Source organism: Neolamprologus multifasciatus, chromosome 14 (genome assembly GCF_963576455.1).
Source record: "Neolamprologus multifasciatus chromosome 14, fNeoMul1.2, whole genome shotgun sequence".
In the NCBI taxonomy this organism is placed as follows: domain Eukaryota; kingdom Metazoa; phylum Chordata; class Actinopteri; order Cichliformes; family Cichlidae; genus Neolamprologus; species Neolamprologus multifasciatus.
In genome coordinates, this window is record NC_140452.1 from 37,381,213 (window position 1) to 37,405,512 (window position 24,300).

The 24,300-nt window shown below is 43.2% G+C and overlaps 1 protein-coding gene across 3 annotated transcripts in view; it reads left to right on the forward strand.

Moving 5' to 3' along the window:
- Positions 1 to 14,913, forward strand: part of brip1 (BRCA1 interacting helicase 1) — a 51,683-nt gene extending 36,770 nt beyond the window's left edge. The window contains exons 15-18 of one of the 3 annotated variants that reach the window (XM_085130743.1): positions 10,345 to 10,457; positions 10,537 to 10,613; positions 10,719 to 11,036; positions 12,668 to 14,913. In XM_085130743.1, the coding sequence (XP_084986869.1) occupies positions 10,345 to 10,457; positions 10,537 to 10,613; positions 10,719 to 11,036; positions 12,668 to 13,320 (1,161 nt within the window). In that variant the 3' untranslated portion in view covers positions 13,321 to 14,913. The remainder of the gene's footprint in view (positions 1 to 10,344; positions 10,458 to 10,536; positions 10,614 to 10,718; positions 11,037 to 12,667) is intronic. The other 2 variants (XM_085130742.1, XM_085130741.1) reach the window with 2 other exon arrangements.
- Positions 14,914 to 24,300: the final 9,387 nt, after the last annotated feature.

Below are 24,300 nucleotides of genomic sequence, written 5' to 3' on the forward strand. Positions count from 1 at the left end.
TCTACTATACGCTTCTTCTGGGCTATATTCTCAGCAGCATATTAAACATATCAGGTCCCCATAAGGAGAATCATGTGCTAACGGCTGTCTAAATGACTCGGGTAAAGTTTGTAGCATGCGTGCTTGTTGTTTTTGTCTGCTTCCACTTGTCTTTGCACTAGGATGATGTCGGAGTAAATGTGCAGTCATATTCGTTGTGTTCCCACTAGTGCTGTCAGCGTTAATCTGAAATGACGTTAACGCCACAACGCGGCAAATCTCCGTTAACGAGCTACCGCGGATCGCCCCGTGCGTGGGGCTGGACAGCCAACACGTTAACGAGCTAACTGCGCTAACGCACTAGTTCCCACCAATGTTGAGCAAAAATTGAGCATTGCGTGGCACATCCGACATACTGTTTTACTTTTGTCCATGACGCGCTTACCTTCAGGGTCATACATCACATGAAAACCAAAATAGTTCCAAAGGCCAGATCTGAATGAGGGTGGGGGAGGTTCAATTTGCCATGTTGCAATGAGTTTAGCTTCTGTCTTGCTAGCTTGCGCTGCGCTCACTGGATCTGCACTCGACAGTGCAGCCTAGGCAGAGTAGTCAAGCGCAGATCCACTGAGCGCTCAACACAGACAGCATCGTCAGAAGAAAAGTTGATAAAATAAATTAAAAATGTTGTATTGTTCATACATATGTGTACCGAACCGAAAGCACTGTATCGAATGGTTCAATATCGATACGAGTATCGTTGCACCTCTAATAATTAGGCAAAACATGAAGAATATCATTTTTTTTTAAAAAGTGTTAGACATGTAACAGTATATATAAAATCTGCAGCTCTCCACTTCTGTTTATCACTGACACAGCGTCATCCACCTTTAACAGTGCCTGTGCAAAATTGGTAAAGCAGTTTTTTGTAAAGAAACGGTGGCTTTGGCAGCACAGTGTAGGTTGGACCTGTTTAGTTTGTAAGCATCTCCTTCTTTGCTTTTCGGTTTTTTCTCTCTGCCTCTGGTATTGAACACTTTGAACACGTTAACTCACAGACATGAATGTGCACGCTCACACAAACACACACCAAATAAGAGCATCCTTTTTAGGTGATCCATGAAAAAGAATCCCAAAGCGATGTTGCCGTGTTTGGCCTGTCCTTAGCAGATAAAGTTGACCTTTAAGTTTGAGTCCCTTCCTCCCCTCCTGCCTCCCACTTCTCCTCCCCTTGACTCCTTCTGATCCTGCTGTCAGAGCACAATGAAGCTTTCACTAACCTTTTCTGTCAGGGTAGAAAGATGTGTGGCTGATTGAGGCTTCCTCGATCCTTTCACCTTTGCTTTTCACCTCAGCTGTCAGTTTCACCTCTGTCAGCTCTCAGGGCATGTCTTCAATTTTGCTGATTTTTCTTTATTTGTTTGATTTTTGGTTCACAGTTTTGTGCCAGTGTTAGTGTGAGAGGAGGTTTGGACCCATGCAGTTATTGTCTCAGCAAAGCACTGCCAACTTTTCCGAACTGTGCGCCCCAGCACTCTGTGATCCTGCTCTGATTGGCTCTGTGTGGCTGAGTCGTTCTGGTTATATTTTGTACAGTTTTGCTGTGGTTTGGTTGTACTGAATTATATGGTGTTATTTATTCATTCGGCTGACAAATGTATGGAATAAATACAATAAAAGCCGACTCACAGTATGTTGAAAGCGATGTTTCTGTGTAACAGACGGGAACATAACACTGGGAGGAGGATTGAGGAAGCTAACGCTAGTTAAGGGGGACGTGGAGCTGACCAAGCATGAAGATGCTGCATTTCTAATGACACGCTGTGCATCAACAGCCTTTGTTTATTTGCAACATGTGCAGAGCTCCACAGACAGATCGCTGCCACCGCTGCGTGATCAGGTGGCCTGCTGACACTTCTGCTTCTCGCCGTGACTGTCCTCCATTTTTGCCTTAGTTACACAACAAGAACACAGTTGTTAGCGTAGTTTCCCCCAGTGTCAGAACTGTAGTCACGTTAGACCCATCTATATCACTTATGTTTATACCAGCATTGCTAGCTTCCATTGTAGCAGAAGGAGCTAGTTCATTTTTATTAGTCTCAGCTTTATACAGCAATGTGACACAATACATTTCAAGTCATAAAAATGTCATTTATGTTTGAAAAGACTGGCTGTCAAACGTTCTGTTTATTGTGGACTGAATCTGTTGGAATCCATAACGGTCTGCTTGTTTTCATCATCACTTTAAAACCTGATTCTCACGTTGTCTTTCCATCTTTTTTGTACTGCACTCTAGTCGTGTTTCCGTCCTCTTCTTATCTTCTCTTTCAGCCACAGAGGCAGCCCCCAGAGAAGCCCTGGGAGCTCTAAAGGTCTCTGAGCTAACCCCATTACACTGTTGAGAGGAAGAGGACATTGACACTAATGACTCTGAGCCTATGTAGCTAGCTCCCATAACATGCTAAACTAGCACACAGACCTCTGTCAGACACATAACAGCTGCTTTGAGGGACAGAAAAGTTCAAACAAACAAAAGGTATAATAATGTAGCCATTAACAGATCAGTCAATATTAGATATGACAAAATAAAGTTTTACTTTCTGTATGAAGCGCCTTGATTCTCTATTTTTCAGCCATTCTGTTGTAGATTTGCTGATGTGCTTGATATCATTGTCCAGTTTGTACGACCCTATTTTGCCCAAGCTTTCTCTATTATGTCCAGTGGCTGCTAAACGAGCCCAAATCATTATCCCATTGCCACCATGCTGACAGTTTGGTTTTTGTCAAACGTGCTGCTTTGCATCTGTCAAAAGGCCGTTGTTCCAGAAGTCACGAGGTTTGCAAACCTAAGCTGAGCTGCTACGTGCTGTCTCCTGACAGTTCTTAGTGTACTCTGGTAAACGTTTAAATTTTACATGCTAATTGAGGCCCGTAGAGTCTGAGATGTTGCTCTGAACATCAGGTGGACCTTACGATGAATTTGCTGGTGCATCCACTCCTGGGAAGATTGTAGCATCGTGAGAACACACAGCTCAGTACTCCAGACCAGCACGCAGCCAAAGCTATTACAGAACTTACCTGTAGTTGTACTAATGTTGTTTCTGAAACAGCTACGAAGAAGTGTGATCTTTTTCATGGTGCAGTTCTGCTCATTACACGGTACACAGAGTCCTGAAGCCAGCCTCTTCTGTCCCCTGTCATAGCGACCCAAAACACAGATGCACTGATAATTCTGGCGTGTAGATGATGATCGAATAAGTGCCTCACGAGCTGATCATGTGACCTCTTCTTTCTCATATTAAAATATTTTCTTTATATAATATTTTTCCTGCCTTTAATTCCCAGGAGTAATGCTGCTTTCTTCCAGCAGTCTCAGGCTACGTCCACACGTACATCGGTATTTTTGAAAACGGAGATTTTCTGTTTTTGTTTTAAAAAATAATCCCGTCCACACGTAAAGGCAGAAATGAAGGAAAACACTGCTAGGAACATGCCAAAGCAGCAGGTGGCGCTATATTCCTAACCGTGTAGAAATGTTGGCCAATCAGAAGTCTAGAAGCCTCGGTGGGAAATAGTAAACAAAGCTGGGGCATAGAAGCAGAACCGAGTCGTATGTGTGGAGGGACAGTAACTGTGTGTGTATATGTAAGCATTTAAACACTGCAGAGACAATTAACAGTAACAGTATTGTAGAAATTCATTTCACCGAAACAATAACGTGGCGCACAGTGTGACGTCAAAAAAGGCGCACACCTTTGACGCTGCGTTTTCTCCGTTTTTCTCGTCCACACATAAATGCAAAAACGGAGTTTTAGAAAATATCCACCCTGGCAGGAGTTTTTAGAGATCTCCGTTTTCAGTGACCAAAAACGCCGTTTACGTGTGGACGAAAGGTGCAAACGCATAGAAAAATCTGCGTTTTCAAAAATACCCGGGTACGTGTGGACGTAGCCTAGGTGTGTCTGGGTTTGTATACACCTTTCATGTATTAGCACGCTATCACGTTTACTCCACATGTCTCACAGTGACATTCCTTTAATACAGGCTCACACACACATATGTGACATATCCTTACATAGTCACTTCCATGCACTAGTGCTAACGTGTGCATTCTCCTGAGAGCACAAATGGATCCAGACACATTAACTCATTCTGCTGTTATACGACAGCACCCCATTGCTAGGATAAGAGGTGTAAGCCCTGTTCTCTCCATTTAAACGACTCCAGCGCCCTCGATGGCTGCGCGGCCTGCATTCCCAGACAGGCATAACCTGTAGACGCTAGAGCACGTAGCATTGCATTTTACTGGCCTGTTGTGTTATTGTGACAAAGATCAAAGGTTGAACTTGAAAAGTCCTCTGCAGAGAAAGCCTTGCCAAAGGTGGTATTACATTTATGTTGGCATGTTTTTACAGTGAACAGTCACGTCCTGCGTGAGTAAGTCAAACAATAAGTAGGTTTAACAAGCAATAAAAAGACACTTACAACTGATAAGGCATCTCTCTCAGTTTAATGAAGAACACAGCCAACCTTTGTGGTTGCCCTTTATTAGAGACACGAGAGCATTTGCCTGTAAGCTTTTAAAACGAATGGATAACGGGGATTTTAGCAGAATGTTGGAGAGTTCATGGAACTGCTCAAGAGTAGGTGCTGATGGATGCTCCAGGCACACTCAAGCCACTGTACATGTGGCTTTGTCATCAGTAGCTGAAGTACTTCTACATAACACATGACACATGAACACATCTTCTTTTGTTAGTGCATTCTCGTGATATTATTCAGTCTAAACTCTGTTTATTCTCTCAGAGAAACAACACCAACCAACTTTCTGTGTTGTTAAAGGGCCTAAATAATCCACACAGGTTGAAGATGATTTATCATCTACAAAAGGATGAACCATTTCAACATAAACGCTAAAGTTGAAACTTTAAAAGATTTGCATGGTTGCACGCTTTGTATTTGAGCATATTGTTGTTAGCTGAAGGTGTTATCGTCATGTATGCAGTTGCCCTTCTGTTACTGTTAACTCTGTTAGCACATATAAAAAGAGCCTGGAAAAGTCCTGGGAGCGCAGCTGAAGTGTGATAGCTGCACCTACGCACAGCTGGTCCAGCTTTGACACACAGCATGCAGTCCTGGGGGTGGATAGATAGTCAGCCCCCCCGAAACCTCCAACCCTGCAGCAGCTCGGGGTCTGCTGTCTGCTTTGCATTTTGTGCAGCTCAGCGAACCCACACCCACCTGTCCGCACAACACAATCAAAATTTAAATATTCTTCTAAATATGTTTTTTAGGGTGATATCACTGAGGGTCATTAGGAGCTGTCTCCAGGTCCAACATACTGTCACTTTCTTTTTTTTCCAATATGTCATGATGTCATTAGCTAGAGTAGCTTCCTTCCACCCAATTTTTTTTACTAAATACATATCCGCACTTCAAAAACATATGTTTCTTCAATTACATTGCAGCTCGCCAATTCCACCCTCACGAGTCTACTACTCCTTGTAGGTGCCTCGCGTGTCCTTTAATTCAAGCAGTTTTGAGATTGTGGCTAAATCAAGACTGACTTAAGACAAAGACCAAAATGAAATTTAAAGAGGACTCGAGACCTTTAGTTAATGCCTGCACTAGAGTCGAGCTGATTTTTACCTAAATAAAAGTCAGAAAACTCGTGAAACAAAGACGACTTTGAAGCAGAAGTTCAGCTTCTACATTCTTTTTGATGTGGTTTACCGTTCACTGCCAACTTGAACTTAAGCATCAGATCAGCAAGCTTCAACCTTGCGCTCAGTCCCGCAGCCTGACTTTACTAGTATGGGCTCAAACTGGTCATAAATATTTTAGCACGGTTAACTCGTTCACGCATTAGCGCCGCCGTCTAGCCCCACGCACGGGGCGATCCACGCTATCTTGCTAACGGAGATTTGCCTCGTTATGGCTTTAATGCCATTTTAACGAGATTAACGCTGACAGCACTAAAATATTTTGTACTTGTAAATCAAATGCGTAGTTGTGAGTTTGTGAGTAGTTTTGTAACCTTGTAAACCAAAATATCTGAAAATTTTATGTTTTTGCATCTTTAGAGGAGAATTTGTTCGTAAGAATGTTTTTAAGGTCTGCTTATAGACACGAAGCAAAAAACTTCGTGTAAATCTCTGCACTCGCGCACCGTGGCTGTTTGAGTTTCAACTTACAAGTACAAATTTTGACCCAATTTTTCTTCCTTTCAGCTGATTGGCCAATGTCATGTCAGTCACAAATGTAACAATCCAATCAGAGAACAGATGGGTTTGGCTGTCAGTGATGCTATACTGAGCTTCAGGTCCTGGAAGGGGAAACGCCCTTTCACATGCCGGCGTTTTCCTTCATCAGCACGAAGGAAAACATTCTGTGCGCGTCCGAGTTTGGTGAATTGTTGTCGCAGGTTTACGTGCTCACACAGGGACCTCCAGAGCCTTTTCAGCGGCTCTGTGGACCTCGGGGGTGAAGCATTGTTGTGGAAATGACACTCTTCACGAGTTGTGATAGTTACAAAGCTTTCTTCGTTATGAATGAGCGATACGTTTTTATTGAATGTTTGAAGATAATACAACACAAACTCTTGTAGAGCAGCGGTCCCCGGGCCTCGGACCGGTACCGGTCCGTGAGTCGTTTGGTACCGGGCCGCGAGAGTTGAGGCTCAAGTGTGAAATGTATAGTTTCAGTGTTTTTATCGGTTTTCAGCGTTATTTTGTTATCGTTTTTATCGTTTACTCTGTTTTCCTGGGTCTTTTCACGTGTGTTATGAATAAATTTTCTTTTTTTCAGTACCGGTACTAGTTTTATTTTGTTGTATTTATCCGCGACACCTTAAAGGCCGGTCCATGAAAATATTGTCGGGCATAAACCGGTCCGTGGCGCAAAAAAGGTTGGGGACCGCTGTTGTAGAGGATATAAAGTCAGAGAGATACATGCTTTGAAACGACATAATCAGGTGCATCTAGTACACGACAGAGCACAGCGGCCAGCGCAGCAAGTTTTGGATCCTTAGCTCTTAGTTAGCGGTGAGCGCGTCTGTTGCGAAAGGGCCTTTATGCTGCACAGTGTGACTCACAGCAGTGGTCCCGGGTCAGCCCTGACTGTGTGTTACAGTAATAATGGTATTTCAACTTTATCCTTTCAACAGCTACCGAAGGTTAAGGGACCTAGCTTGTATGACCCCTATGGCAGCGGTCCCCAACCCCCGGGCCTCAGACCGGTACCGGTCCGTGAGTCGTTTGGTACCGGGCCGCGAGAGTTGAGACTCAGGTGTGAAATGTATAGTTTTCAGGGTTTTTATCGGTTTTCAGCGTTATTTTGTTATCGTTTTTATCGTTTACTCAGTTTTCCTGGGTCTTTTCACGTGTGTTATGAATAAATCTTCTTTTTTTCGGTACCGGTACTAGTTTTATTTTGTTGTATTTATCCGCGACACCTTAAAGGCCGGTCCGTGAAAATATTGTCGGGCATAAACCGGTCCGTGACGCAAAAAAGGTTGGGGACCGCTGTCCTATGGGATATTCCTATAAAGGTCCTCCGGCTTTAAACTGTATTACCTGGAAATACAGTTTGAAGCTGGAGGACCTGAAGCTCAGTATAGGACCCCACCAACAGCCAAACCCACCTGTTCTCTGATTGGATTGTTAAATTTGTGATTGACCAATCAGCTGAAAGCAAGAAAAATTCGAACTCATAAGTTGAAACTCACACAGCGTAAATGTATCTGTGAGCAGACCTTAACAAAAACAATTTGTAACAAAGTCTCAACATTTTCTGATATTTTGGGTTACAAGGTTACAAAATCCAGTTCACAACTACGCATTTGATTTACAAGTACAAAATATTTATGGCCACAATTTGAGCCCATGTACTAGTCATGGATATTTACTTTGAGAGGAACAATTAAAGAATAAGTAGGTCTGTATGAAGCTCTAGTGTGAGCTGATCCATGAGCAGATTGGAGTGCGATAGCCTGATGTCCTAGTCTGATGTCCTGAGTGTGAGCACGCACACACACACGGAGGCTGTCGGAGACGAGCCGCTCAGCTGTCAGCTCGGCCACATGTGGCAGATGAGGCGCTCAGCAATCTCAGTGACAGGCACAAGATGTCCCGGACTGCCAGGGGCGTGCACACTGACACTGACGTGCATGCACACGCCCTGCGTAAAATGTAGCTCAAACAGATGCGAATCATGCCTAGTGGTCAAATATATGTTTTTAGGGATGAACAGGTTGCTGCAGAGGACAAGGCGAAAGCAAGCGAGCGATCTCTTGACATTTTAACTAATCCCTTCTAGCTTGTGGTTTCTTGCACATTTGTAAGATTTGCTAGCAGCCAGAATTGGCTTTTTCACATATGCAACCTGTCATGTCAGATTGGACGATGACATGGGACAGACCAGGGATGTGATGGCTGGGACACTGAAACGGACTGTGATTGGATTTAGATGACACCACCGGCTCGAGGCTACCGGCCTTTCTTGGGCTTTAGAAGTAGATTCTTTAACTGCTTTGGTGTCTCACATGTTGGCAAACCTCTCACCGTGAACCCGGCAGCGTTTTCAGGACTTCCTGCGATACGGCCACACGGGCGTCCCTCCTACTGAAAACCTCTGTTATTGTTTTAAATCTCTTGATAAGCGTCGGCTTGCAGTCTTCAACCTATAAAACTTTTAAAATGGTTTTAGTGCGTTCCAAGGTAGCGGCAGGTGTTGCATGCATGTTTGCATGCTCGTTGGGTGAGGTGTGATTAGTCACAAACCAAGTTTAGGGTGACATTTAGGGTTTCCTGTGACTCTGCTTGTTTGTTTACGCACACAAGCCCAGGAAGGCCACAGTGGCATTGCGTGATTGGCGTGAGGGAACAGCCCGTACCTGTCATGGCCCCGTGTTTGGTGGCTCTGGGCAAACACACGGTACCTGTCAAAAGCAGTTAGAGCCCCGTTCAGCAGCCTGCCCTGCATGGCATCCCGTCAGACGCCAGCTGAACTTTTCACTTGTCAATTCTGAAAGGTTAGCGCTAAAATCAGCAGCGACAGATGCAAATGGATGGATGCTTTCCTGGCATTTTTGCGCAGGGATGCTTCATGTCGCCTCCACCACCTTGTCTGCCCCCTCCTACCTCCGCTCTACTCTGTCACGGCCTCTCGTTAGCCCCTCTGTTACCCTTTCAGAATACATCTGTCTGTGCAGACGGGCAATACCTCACCACTTCAGGCTTCAGGCTTACTCATGTTTCAGTTGATGTTCTCCTTCATAGTCTGTTTTAATTCAATTTGTTCTTAATTATTAACTGTGCATGAATCCTTGTTACCAAAGGTGTTGCCATACAGTTATATGGTTTATAGGGTATTATGTTTGGCTATAAATCAGAAACCCTTTCGTGACCAAGCTGTGATTTATTTAGTTAGTTTTGTAAAGAAATGATTATTTCAGATATCCAATAAAAACAAAAATCTAAACATTTTCAGTTTACAGCTCCTCCACACACATCGTAAACTCCCTGACTTTGTACTCTGGGTCTGAAGAAACCAGCCGTTTGTAGCTTGTTGTTTTTATTTGTTACCATTCTTTATATTTTTGGATGTTTTAAAAACTGAATCAGTAAAATGAATATGGGGCAAAAAAATCAAAACAAAGAGCAACAATAACCAAAATTTGATGCAAATTGCTGCCATCACAGATCATAGACCTCTAACTCCATGCTTTGCTGGTTGCATCTCAGTCTTTCTCTGGTGAGCGTCCCGGGACAAACAGCTGCCACACCACCGGCGACTTTGAACCCATCTGAAAGACGACCGTCTTCACTCGTTTTCAGTTTAGTTTGAGGAGCCCTCTGATTTTTTACTCAAAATATTTTTATTGAGTTATTATGAATACAGTTTACGAAAAGAAAAGAAAAAAGAGCTTCTCATGTTAGAACATAAGTAAAGGAAAAGAAAGAAAACAAACAAACAAACAAAAACAAACTAACACACTCTTTCCTTATAAACCCCACAGAAGTTAGCTGCAGCACCACTGAGCTTCACATCCACATTAACAAGACCTCGATGGACCCGTATGAGTCATTTTGATTCATTAACTTGAGCTGTGCTGACTTCTTATCTCCGACTCTTACCTCAGTCTGATTTTGGTGAACTCTTGAGCCCTGGGCTGGCCGGGAATTGAACCCGACACTCACTGCCTAAAGGCATGTGACTATCGTGTTGCCCTGATGTTTTGCTTTCACTGCTTCTTGTGTTTTTCATTTGAACCTCGATGAAATGTTTTTGTATTTTTATACCTGTTTGTAAATATTCTCCATTAACATGAGTGACTCACAGACATTTGTTCTGCTTGTGTTTCAGGTGGAGCTGAAGATGAAGTACAATGACCTGCACTCTAAGTCGAGAGGTCTTCTCCCAGGTAGTCGCTGGTATGAGATTCAGGCCTACAGAGCCCTGAACCAGGCCCTGGGGAGGTAAACCTCTGCAAATGCTTCAGATTTAAAACTCAGCCTTTTGCACTTTTAAATGAAAACTCCAAACTTGATTTTCCAGGTGCATTCGCCACAGGAATGACTGGGGAGCTCTAATTCTGGTGGATGATCGGTACAGGAATAATAAGTACATCACAGGTACTCTGCACTGTTCAGCCGCCCAGTTTCACCACTAGATGGCACTGGTTATCCACTGCAAGATGTTTGCTAGCACTCGTCTCTGTTGTGTGTCTGTAATCTCAGGTCTGTCTAAATGGGTCCGCCAGCTCGTCCAGCATCACAGCACCTTCAGCGATGCAATGCAGTCTTTGGTTGCATTCTCTCAGGTGCAGAAGAAGATGGATGGGGCTCCTGCTGACAGGCAGGCCATCAGCTCCACCGTCTCGTCTCCCAGCAGCCACCTAGCAGCCGCTGCAGAGGGACATAGTCTGCCTGAGGCTTCAGAACCTCAGATACCTATCTCGAGTGTCAGACTACCTGAACCCCAGCAGGACTCAAGCCCCTCAGCCGACCTCATTTTTTCCCATACACAGTTGAAAGCTGCACAGAAAGAAAAAGCAGGTGAGATTGATGGATCTGTTGAGAGACGAATGTTCGGGAAGATCAATATCTCTTTAAAGTCTTATTGAAGGACCTAAAAAATACAGCAGGTATAGATCAGGTTCATCAAAGCTGGGCTCTGTCCTCTCTCTGTGAAGGCCTGTCCAATAAGGCTGCCTTGAATGGTACCGAGAGGTTTAAATGAGCAGTAACGACGAAGTAGCAATGGAGGCACCCATAGTGTTTCCACCCTTTTCTTGTGCATATCATCCTCTTCTTTCTTCTTCTGCACTCTGGAAAATGTTTGAAACAGTCCTGATTTTTCTTTATTTGTTTCTTTTTGTCTGTGCCCCAATACTTTGCCACCAGTGACATGAAGATGTATTCCAGCTCAGGACTTATTTTTCATTAAACATGTCAAAGGCCACAAATTCAACTAACCTTCAAAGAGTCACAAAAGTTATTATGTGGATTTTTAAAAGCGATCTGCTAGTTGAAATCAGTGGCAAAGCTTTAAGTTATCAAACCTGACTGTGGTGTGCTGCATTGTGTAAAAGCATACTAAAGTAGGAAACTCGTGCCAATCAAATTCATGTTGCTTTGATGCGTTTCTTTTACCGGCACTTACGACGCCTTTAAAAAGATCAATGAAGTAGCCGTGATGTCCGTGTCCTCCTAAACCACCCCAGAGCCCCAAAATTGCTGTTGTCTTTTTTGCGTGTCAGTGGGCTCTCATGCATATGTAGAAGAAAACACGGAGAAGGGGCTTCGTTACCGAACCGTGGCTTTAGAGCTCCACTGAGACAGAGTGGGTTAGTTTCACAGTTTCAGTCTTTCGCATCTGTGTCCAACAATCTTGGGTGACCTGGTAGTCAGGTTGTTGCATATCACACAGACTCCCTGATTTGAATTCCAGTTGGCTGAATGTCCTCACTCTCTGTGTAAATAAAGGTCAGAAAATAGAGACACTTCTTCCCCTTTCAGACGTCTTTTTCCTTCAGCAGGAGGTTTCCTTCATGTTAGATCTGCACGATGTGAGGCCGAGTCCAACTTAATCTTTCATGAATCGTGACCTTTTATCCACAGACACTTTTGAAAGACGGGGATCAAAAGGTGCATATCGTTTTTGTCAAGGGTGTGCCGGAGCATGACATCATGCGGAGGAAATACGCCGAGGTGACGTGTTTGCACATCACCTTGGCGACGCCCATTGTCTTTGGGGGTCATGACGAGGTTGAGCTGTTAGTCTGTTTGAGTTCAGTGTGGTGGATAGAGTGGTAGAGGAGCAGTAGCCCCCCCTCCACCCGTCATAGTTGGGAGTGGACGTTGGGGGCGGGGGCCATGGGATCAGTTGAGTGGCTTGCCTCATTACTGTAAGGTCTTTTGCATGCCTGAGTGGCGCTGGAGCGAGCTGATGAGCAGATGTTGGACTGTTGCTTTTAATTAAATCCTCTTAACCTTTGTTCGGGCTCTATTGAGCGTACGCTCACATTTGCTGTATCTTTCTTTATAAACTGACCTCATCGCACACACTGCTGACAGTCTCAAAACCCTGTCAGTCTAAACGTGTGTTCTGTCAGTTTCAAGCTGCTTTAAGGAGAAAAAGTGTCCTCGTGAATGTTAAAATATGTCATTTTCTTTTCATGATGCAGACCAGTTGAAGAAGCAGCACCGTCCCTCGGATGAGCCACTTCAAAAAAGAGCAGCAGTGCCTCTGTTCTCCATTTTCACCTCCAGCCCCACCAACCACACCTTCAGGAAGCCCATTTTTAAAAGAAGTGCACCAAGTAGTCCTGGTCAGGAAGCGTCCAATTGTCACGACAAAGAAAACCAGCAGATCGCCTCTGCATCACTGAAGACTAATGGTTCAGATGAAGCCAGAGGAGACCGAACCAGTCTGGCTCCAGAGCCCGCTCCAGTAACAGCCCCGCCCAGCTGTGAAGACGAACCACCTGCAGCGGGCGGTTCAGACGAAGATGAAAAGGACCAGACTGTGTTTTTTACTCCAGAACTTTTTGAGGGTGAAGGAGATGAAGGCGGTGCACAGGAGGAGACGAAGGCAGAGTCGGTCCAAGGAGCAATGAGCACAGCCTCGGCGACCGAAGAGCTCCTCAGCTCCGAGCAGACCCACGTGCGAGAGCTCGCCTCAGCTCTGGATGGACAGAGTGCTGTTTCAGTCAGTGAGCAGAGCGTAGGGGAAGGAAGAAGTCAGAGGACAGAGGCAGAGGGTAGACAGAGAGGCAGCAGGCGTCACAGGCTGTCCAGGTCCAGACAGGAGGTTTGCTCCACTCAAACAGGTTTCTAACTGCTGCTCAGCAAGCTGTGGACGAGGCGTCCTACACTACAATAAACATTAAAAATATGGAAACCAGATTGATGTTAAAATCAGCCCTACATTCAGTTCATCGTTTAGTCCTGTTTAATGATGTGTTTGCAGATTATGGGTGAGGACGGGGAACATTTTAGATGTCTGATTAAACCAAAGACGGGCCTTTTTTCAGTCTCATTCACAACCATGTAATTATTTGTTTTGCAGTAAGTACAAATATTTGCATAAACTTTGTTAGTTCACAATAAAATTGTTCATCTCTATTCGTGTGGTGATTTTGTGACAATGAATTTCTTTTAGTTTGATGTTTTTGTGTCTGTTTCAAACAGATGTGAGTCTTAAGCCGCAGGTAGGTGATGTGTTTATCATAGCTGAGTAAAGCTGCTGTCAGTTAGGGAAACGGTTTGTCACTAATTTAAACTTAAACTAATATTAATGTCAATAATTGTCCTCTTCACGTGGCTGAACAGCCATCAGTCCAGTTAGCTCACGAGCGACATAGAAACCAGTTTGATCTCAACTGGGCCAGATCAGCAAAACTAACAGCCTCAAGGTTTCACCTTTGCAGCGCCATGTTGGACCTGCTGGCGTCAGAACTGTTAAGCCTTCATGGCGTGGATCCAGCAAGGCGCTGAAAACTGCTCTCAGAGATTTTACAGCCTCGACTGCACAGCCTCCTGTTCCATCGTTCATTCCTGCGGCGCTGCCATTTGAGTCCAGTGGACTTAATGTTATGTTAAGAAAACACTTTCAGATGATTTGAGCTTTGTAACGTGGCGCCTTATCCTGCTGAACGCAGCCACAGAAGCTGGTTACACTGTAGTCGTAAAGGGATGGATGTGGTCTGCAAAAGCACTCAGATAAGCTGTGGTATTTAAACGATGCTCAGTTTGTTCTAACGGGCCCAAAGTGTATCCTCTACACCTTAAACCACAACCAACCTGAACCACTGACACAAGGCACCATGGATCCATGCTTGTAAAGTCTGAGCCCACCATCCGGATGATGCAGCTGGCATCAACACTTCTCATTTGTAGCCTCAGACTCCTTTCCTTAGCTGACAGGAGTAACGGCTACTGCGTTCAGAGATGCTCTTCTGCATATTGTAGTTGGACCGAGTTTTTATTTGAGTTTCTGTTGCTTTCCTGCTATTCTCCTCTGCCATCAACAAGAGGACAGAGAATTCCCGCCGACAGAATATTTTTTCCATCGTCTGCAAACTGGAAAATGTGGGAAAAATTGAGTTTCTGCTGAGTTATTAAATATTTGCTTTAACGAGCAGTAGAACTGGTTTTGCTGATGAAGTAATCGGTGGTTGTATTTTGCATGTTCTCCCATGTTTGCGTGGGTCTCTCCGGGTACTCTGTTTTCCTCCCACAGTCCAAAGACATGTAGACAGTTAGTGGGCTTAGGTTAGGTTCTCTATGTGTGGCAGCTTGTCCAGGTTGTACCCCACCTCTCTCCCTATGATTGCTCAGATAGTCTCCACCCCACATCCTGAAATCCAACAGGATGTTTTAAAAAACTGAAGCACTCCTCACGCCCATAAAACTCTGATGATATTGTTTTGTTTTTTTTTAAATCTTTGTGATTCAAGCAGATTCTCTACATATAGAAATATTTTTTAGACGTCTGCACATCTGTGTAGTGCTGGTATCACCACAGTAGTGACGAGAACACAATTTATTGAAAAAATGGAGTAATTAATAACTTCATCTACGGAAAACAATCTACTGGACTGAAGTGACAAGTAGGGCTGCCACAAACGATTATTTTGACAGTCGACTAGTCACCGATTATTTTTGCGATTAGTCGACTAATCAGATCATCATCCATTGGAGGTAAAACGTACAGCTTATTGCACCAGCAGCATCTGCTCTTATATAACTATCATTAGCTTACAGCTTGAAGTGTTTAAGGTATGTGCTAACTAAAAATAAAGACAAGATGATAGTTTATTACATTTTAATGAAATTTGCAGATTGTTTCGGTGAAGTTTAATAAACTCCTTGCTATCTAAAATATAACAGGACACCAGAGTAAATTCTTGAGCATCTCACACTTCTGATAATCAGCTGTCTGCTTGACGTTTGTTCAGCTGTGTAAAAACTATAACTTTAATCTCAGCCAAACCGATTTACTCAGGAACAAATAAAATACTGAAAAAAAGCCAAACAATAATATTTTTAAGTTATCTAAGTGACTTATATATCATGTTTAACCTGAGTAGTGAAAGACAGCGGTGGGTTTGAAAACAATTTGCGGGAGTCCGGTGTTCTCACAGCTCTAGTTAGCCTAGCCCCCGGCTAGCTATCGAGCTAGTGGCTAACAGACGTCTCCGAAAACGTCGGAGCGCTTTTGAAAATATGTGGTGTCTTGATAAACTGAGCAGATATTTGAGGTTTACACAGCTACATTCTCGCCTAAAAATATGTTAAACGTTTATTTTGTGACCAGAAAGAATAATAAGAGTAATATTAAAACTAACTAGCTGCCGCCATTGTTGGAAACTGAGCTGGGCTGCGCTATGAATTCTGGGACACAGCTTCTTCTTCTTCGCGGTTTAACGGCAGCTGGCATCCTTGTACATGCAGTGCTGCCATCTTCTGTTTCAGTCCGTTATTACACTCTTAAATCCTACTACTTATTCCTGCGTCTTTTGTGATCTTACAAAGCTTCAAACGATGCGTCGACTATTAAATCAGTCGTCGACGATTTTGATAGTCGACGTAATCGTGGCAGCCCTAATACAAACCCAGACACACTAAGACTGCTGGAAGAAAGCAGCATTACTCCTGGGAATTAAAGGCAGGAAAAATCAGTGAGTAAAGAAAATATTTTAATATGAGAAAGAAGAGGTCACATGATCAGCTCGTGAGGCACTTATTCGATCATTATCTACACGTCAGAATTATCAGTGCATCTTTGTATTGGCTCGCTATGACAGAAGAGGCTGGCTTCAGCACTCTGTGTACCGTGTAATGAGCAGAACTGCACCATGAAAAAGATTACACTTCTTTGTAGCTGTTTCAGAAACAAAATTAGTACAGCTACCTCCTACTACTTATTCCTGCGGCTTTTGTGATCTTACAAAGCTTCAAACGACGCGTCGACTATTAAATCAGTCGTTGACGATTTTGATAGTCGACGTAATCGTGACTAGTCGACTAATCGTGGCAGCCCTAGTGACAAGTCAGCATGGCCACCAGGCCCAGGGCTGCTCGACGTCCCTGCCAAAACATTCAAACCGCTCATCCAAATGAGGTTGGCATTGTCCCACTTTTCCGGTATCGCGCACTGTTCAACAACAGCAAGTACAGCCGGTAACGTTCAGAAGGAAGTTGATAAAGAGTGAATTTGTTGTCCCGTCCCTGCTGTGGTTCACTAGTTATTGACACAATAATTTCCATATTTGTAGCTCGTAGATTTGATTTCACTTCTGTGTAACTGACTCGCAGTTTGACGGTAACTTCTGCCGTCGACCTTTAGTTGTAGAGGAACAATTCGTATTTGTGGCTCGTGCGTGTGCATAGCAGACTGTGTGTAATCAGCGTAAAGGCCAGACTTGAGCGTTTGTGTCAAAAGAGGGCATGTCGTTTAATCAAACCAATGCTAAATACAGAATCATCAAACGGGCCGAGTTGAAAGGAGACAGAACGATGACATTAAAAATGATTACGCTGATGTGATTTGTCTCATTACGGGATGAGCTTCACCAATGTGTGATTTGCACAGACGAGCAGAGTCGACAAGTGTTCCATTAAAGCCTTTCTTTGCTCGTCAGCTGCCTACCCAAGACCCTTGTACATGTAATCGTGCATGACCACTCGTTAACATAATCAAAACTCAGAGCGCGGAGAGGCCGGCGAATGTGTGTTAAAAGCACTTAATAGGGAACCCGCATTACTGGAAGACCCAGTAATGGCTGTGGATGACTGTGTTCTTTCCCATTAACCTAATTCAGCCTTTTCCCTAACCAAGTCATTAAAGTTACACTATAAAACATTTTATTTAAGAGATATACACTGGAGCCAAAGTCACAAATTGGAAGTGCAACAGAAAAAACAGTAATTTTACAGATTTTTGCTGCTTGCTAAATTCAATTTTGGTGCTGGAAATGGTCTGTGCCAGTCAGAGGTTTTCAATAACGTGCTCTTTCTGCTCGTTGCACACTTTTTCAGACTGAAGTCATTAATTATTGTGATGGTGAAACAAACTGCAAACAGTCATTACCCCCAGTTTGGACTTTGAAATTAAGCATAAAACTTTTTGATGAAGCTCATAGCAGCGCTGGGTAAGGTCACCCTGACGCTTTGAGCGCTTCTTCACTCGCCCTCCCTGAGCTCTTTTCCTCTTTCTGTCCCATTGTCATCAGGTGCTTGTTTGTATGAGATCGTGTGAGCTTTCTTTTTAATACTGCAGCAACGTGCTTTAGAATTTAAAGCGCCTTGTCGTGACTGCTGCCAGCAAAGGGTGGGGAGGCTGTCAGGAGTCATGTAGAACATTAATGTCCTCAGAGAAGTGATGCATGTAAGATTTAGCTAATTTGCATCTGCACTGCCTGGATGGGTGAAGGAACCAATGAAAAAGCATAAAATCTCATTATTAAGGAACAAATGTGATCTAATAACTCAGATACAAAGTCCCATCACATACGTCTGAAAAGTTATTTATTAAGAAATACATCTAAAAGAACAATTATAACCTGTTAAATGATCGATGCTGATCTAACTTTTTGGTCATCTGGTTTGAGGTGAAAGTGGAACTAAATGCTTGTTTTCAAACGCTCAGGGACTTTCCCTAAAAAAAGGCGAGTGACAGGAAGCAGAGCTCCTTACGTTCCCTTGTTGAGCCACTGATGTCAAAGCTCTGGATGTGTGTTCAAAGTAAAGCTTGGGTGAAGTCAAATCACTTTATTGAGATAGCATGTAGTTCTTTCTTCCATAAGGTGTAAATAGAGCATAAAATATCAAAAACATAGAAACTGAAAAACACAAAGTAAAGGCACTGAGCTCTAAGCAGACGCTGCCTGTTTGTGCTTTTTATTCCGGCTGTGAGACAGACGAGTGCTCAGACTCAGTAAAGCCAACAATGCCAACAGTCTCATTTGTAAAACTGAAAATTTTTATAGTGCAGTTCCATGTTGTTGTTTTTTCCTTGAATTTAGCAGCAGAGCCCTTCATCTATCAACACGCTGCTTGGCTCTCTAGCATGTCACATTTTGTCTGCAGTTTGTAGGATTCAGAATTTCAGGTTTTTGTCCAAATGTTTGTCCTGCTGAAGACAACTGTGGGTATTTAATGTGGGCTGTGTTCATTTTTGCATCATATGACTGGACCGGGCAGCACTGTCGCCTCACAGCAAGAAGGTCCTGAGTTTGATTCCACCACCTGGCCTTTCTGTGCATGTTCTCCCCGAGTCTGTGTGGCTCTCTCCAGCTTCCTCCCACAGACTGAAGACATGCAGTTAGTGGTCGTTTGAATTGGTCGTTCTAAATTTCCCTTAGGTGTGAATCTGAGTGCGAATGGTTGTCCGTCTGTCTCTGTGTGTTAGCCCTGCGACAGACTGGAAACCAGGCGTACCCTGCCTCTCGCCCTGTGGTAGCATTCGGCCCTTCTGTGTGCACCACTGTGCCATCAACCAATCACAGCAGATGGCCCCGCCCCTCCCTGAGCCTGGTTCTGCTGGAGGTTTCTTCCTGTTAAAAGGGAGTTTTTCCTTCCCACTGTCGCCAAAGTGCTGCTCATAGGGGTCATATGATTGTTGGATTTTTCTCTGTATCTATGAAGCGCCTTGAGGCGACTTTTGTTGTAATTTGGCGCTATATAAATAAAATTGAATTGAATTGAATTAAACCATACAGATATTTGTTACCTCCCATCACCAGTTTAGTACCAGGTTTACAGGTCAAATACTTGCATGGCCTTTTAGTCTTTGCTTGCATTTCAAGAATTTTAGTCTTACTGAATAAATAAGGAAAAAAGGAAATGATCAGGAAACCTTTGTGTTGTGTCGCCTCTGTTAAGTTTTTTATTCAGATTTCAGACTGTTTGTCTTGTTCACTTTGTTGTTCACTGTACAGAGAGCGTGCCGGAGCAGGCTGGATGTCGTCAACAGGAAGGCGAGTCAGAGTGAAAGCTCACTGTCTCTGTCTCGTCCTCCAAACATAACGCATCAATATCTTTGACTCGTACGTATGTGTCGAATCACAGCGAGACATTTTTCTACTCAGTTTGGGATTTTGTTTCTACTGTAAAGAGATTAAAACATGGTGCAGGGAACTTAACTCAACCCAGGGCAGAAATAAGGAAGTTCATCCAGCTTTTTTTACTTTGTGCCTAAAGAAACCACAGAGACACCAAACCTTTTGTTTTCCATTTTCAAGGCGTATTGCTTTGAGTTTTCTGTCCTATTGCGTGCATGTTTTCCTTTTATGACCTTCTCATATTGTTTGCACTTACTGCAGTTACAGCTGTCGGGGAACAGCCAACATCCTTTGCTGTGCTGTGTGTTGGATCTCCTTCTTGGAGGTGTTGTGTAATCCTCCCCACTGTTTCATGTAACACCTGTATAGCTGCAAAGCTTCCTGTCAGTCAGGCAGGTGCAACAGCTTGTTGAGGTCTGCAAACACTCTCTTGTAACGGCAGACTATTTTACATATTTGGATGTGTGCAGGCCCCCCCGATGATTCTGTCTTTTTATCTTCTTCTTCATCTACAAAAAATATACAGTTAATAAAAACAACTTAATTCAGCACTTTTGCCTCACAGCAAGAAGGTCGTGAGTCTGACTCCACCTCCTGGGCGGGGTCTTTCTGTGTGGGGTCTCTGCAGGTACTCCAGCTTCCTCCCACAGACCAAAGACATGCAGTTAGTGGAGAGTCCAGGGTGTACCCCACCTCTCGCTCTATGGTGGATGGGAAATTGTCATATCTGAGATTTTTTTTATTTGTTACAAAGAGGATGAATGAAAAGCTTTTAAATGTGGTGATTCCATCACTTCTGTCAAGGGTTGCAACAAATGTATAGTTAGCAGTGGTAAGTTTTAGCTGCATTCAGCAGGGATGAGCGTGTTGTTTGTGCGCTGTGCTGGCCTTGATTTGGTTCAGATTTCTGTGAATTACGGCACAAATAGTCGATTTTGCCATTATGTTGCATTTAAACCCTGATGTCAGACCAGTCAAACCACAGCAGATGTCTCGCTGTGCAAGCTTTTGCTGAGCTTCCACAAACTCCATAACCAGAAACCACCTTATCACCTTGCAGTAAGTTTGCAATCAGATGGGAGGCAGTGTTTGAGCCATGCGAGTGTGGCGTCCACCTACAGTAAAAGTTGTTGTGAGTTCTTCATGAGCCTTAAAGTCAACAGCTGTACTGTTTTTGTATTCAGTCATATTTTATGTTTCACAAAGAGACAGGAGGGTTTCTCACCGCTGAGTCATATCAGCACGTTTCACATCCTGTGTGAGATTCAGTGCTTTGTGCTGTTATCATAACCAGAACCAAACCTGTGGCTCGTGGTGGTTTCTGAGAAATTCCTCTTTAGTTTCAGTTTGTTCGCTGCAGATGCAGAATATGAGTCGAGCCCTTTGTTTCATTATTTCGGTCTTAATTTAGGCGCAGTACAGCATGCTTTGTATATCAGAGTGTCTATGTTTTCACAGAAGGTGGATACATCCTGCTGCACTGACGTCTGTGTGCAGCACGACTTTGACTTTCAGCTGTCTGAAACTGCGAACTACAGACTTACGCTTGCAGTTTAAATCGCTCGGCGGTGAATGCCCTGCAGACTGCTCTGCAGGCCGACTCAGCAGTAGTTTAACTGGTGGGTTGAAAGTAAACGCACATCTTTACACGTCCCCTCTGATTTAGTTCAGATTTCCTGTGAACATGTCAACACTCTGTTTTGTCCCCTCTAACGTCAGCACGGTTACATGATTTGCCCATTCTCATTCATACAGCATATAATGCTGTCCCCGAGGACCACACCAGGTTTCTGGAGTGCAAAAGCTACTTCTCTAGAGATGCACCACCACAGGGATGTGGTTCGAGATCAGGCACATCTCCCAGTTCTTAACACAGTATTTGTACAGGATGATCTGTTTGTTTTTATGTGTTCTAATGAAGCAGGTAGGTGGACTGACAGTGTGACTGAATTATGACTGTTAAAAGCAGAGAAAATGATTATTTATGTTTATTAGTGAAACATGACATCTAAGTACACACTTACTCTGGATGGGACGGCCTCCACTAACACTGTGAGAAACCCTGGAGTTATTTTAGACTAGGATGTCCTTCAGCGTGCACATCACACAGATACATTTGTGTGACTTGATTCAGTTCCACAATATCAGTAAAATTAGAAACAGCCTACATCAGAGTCAGGCTGTAAAGCTGGTTCTTTTTACTATCAGGTCACTTTAATAGCCTGTGAGACGTGGAAAACATCATGTGGCCCAACATCAATGGCCAAGACTATCCTGCAGGTCTCTTACCGGGACCAGGCCACCAATGAAGAAGTCCACCGGCGCACATCCCTGTAACAAGGCGGCCCTGTCCTCGTTCTTACACCCCTCCATGACTGAGAGTGACTGAGCGGCGTATGCACTCTGGAAGTCACGTTCTACACCAACAAACGCACCAACTGCCCAAGATCACCATCGCGTGGACGACGCAAACCAGGCTGCTCCTGCACGACAAGGTGGAGGACTTTCAAATGCACCGACAGAGATCTGCCACCCAATGCGCCGAACGGTGCAGGAGAATCTAAGTTTAAGTCTAAAAGCTCCCTGAAAACCCTAAAGATGATCCAGAACACCACAGTCAGAGTATTGACTGGGAGAGACTGTTTTTCTCTCATATTAGTTTATTTAATTTAATTTAAAATGCTTCTCAATCCTGAATAATCAGGACCTGCTATATCTGAAAGACCTCATAAACCTTATTAATACTAACACAGCTCTTTGCTCTCTGACTTCAGGCTCACCCGTGGTTCCTTTTCTAAAGTAGAGCTGGAGGCAGATACTTGAGCTACTTCTCTACTTTAAAGACTAGAGTTGAACCCTCTGCCCGTCAGCTGTCTGCTCATTTTTAGATGCTCTACAGGCTGATTCTTCTTTCTGATATATGATGTCTTTTGCTTCTGCATGTTAGGGACTTACTATGCCAATATGTTTATATTAGCAGAGCAGCAGCTGTGTAGCGAGTCATGCCCCTCACTCCTATTCACACAGACACACAAAGATCATTTTATTGGACAGTTTGAGTTTTTTTTTAAGACATTCTGTCTCCTGAAAGGAAAACAATGCAGTGAGAGGTTCATATTTAAATTAACTAAAATCACATTTAAATGTGCTGCAAATTCAGTATTATGGTGACAGTCTGTATTCCACTCCCTGTAATCTGTAAGAGCTCACAGCCTTGGTTTTATGTCCTGACTATATTAGACATTCAAAAGCTTTTTAAATTTATTTACTGGTAGACTGTGCCACTGTATTTTTTTGTATTTTTGTGGCCACATTTTAGACTCTTATACAAAGTTTTATATGTACAGTAGGGCTGCCACAAACGATTATTTTTGCGATTAGTCGACTAGTCAGATCATCATCCATTGGACGTAAAATGTACAGCTTATTGCACCAGCAGCATCTGCTCTTATATAACTATCATTAGCTTACAGCTTTAAGTGTTTAAGGTATGTGCTAACTAAAAATAAAGACAAGATGATAGTTTATTAAATTTTAATGAAATTTGCAGATTGTTTCGGTGAAGATTAATAAACTCCTTGCTATCTAAAAACGGGACGCCGGAGTATATTCTCCAGCATCTCACACTTCTGATAATCAGCTGTCTGCTTGACGTTTATTCAGCTGTGTAAAAACTATAACTTTAATCTCAGCCAAACCGATTCACTCAGGAACAAATAAAATACTAAAAAACGCCAAACAATAACATTTTTAAGTTATCTAAGTGACTTATATATCATGTTTAACCTGAGTAGTGAAAGACAGCGGTGGGTTTGAAAACGATTTGCGGGAGTCCGGTGTTCTCACGGCTCTAGTTAGCCTAGCCCCCGGCTAGCTATCGAGCTAGTGGGTAACAGACGTCTCCGAAAACGTCGGAGCGCTTTTGAAAATATGTGGTGTCTTGATAAACTGAGCAGATATTTGAGGTTTACACAGCTACATTCTCGTCTGAAAATATGTTAAACGTTTATTTTGTGACCCAGAAAGAATAATAAGAGTAATATTAAAACTAACTAGCTGCCGCCATTGTTGGAAACTGAGCTGGCTGCGCTATGAATTCTGGGACAGTTTCTTCTTCTTCTTCGGGGTTTAACGGCAGCTGGCATCCTTGTACATGCAGTGCTGCCATCTTCTGTTTCAGTCCGTTATTACACTCTTAAATCCTGCTACTTATTCCTGCGTCTTTTGGGATCTTACAAAGCTTCAAACGACGCGTCGACTATTAAATCAGTCGTCGACGATTTTGATAGTCGACGTAATCGTGACTAGTCGACTAATCGTGGCAGCCCTAATGTACAGCAGTAACAAGTTTATTAGACCACAGTAAATGCAGAGTTAATGCACAGCTACCCTAAATATGAACATTATTGCTTCCAAGATCAAGTTTTTCTTCTATGTGCAAGCTCTTGCATCAAAATATGTTAATGCTCAAATATAATCATTATTGTTATCCATACATTTTCAGATGATGCTACATTACAGGTATTTACTTGCATCCTTGAACAGAGAAAAGTGTCTCAGTACCTTAAAGTTATGCCTGATTCATTTCTGACGTTTCAAAAAACACTGTGATCAAATTTGGGTCTAAAAATGTGATTTTAGTTTATTTGCTTAATAACAATAAAAGTTTTAGTTTTAAATAAGTTTCTACTTTTGAGGGTTTTTTTCTTTTTATAAACTGTTTTTTAATAAATGTGACAGGTTCTGTATGT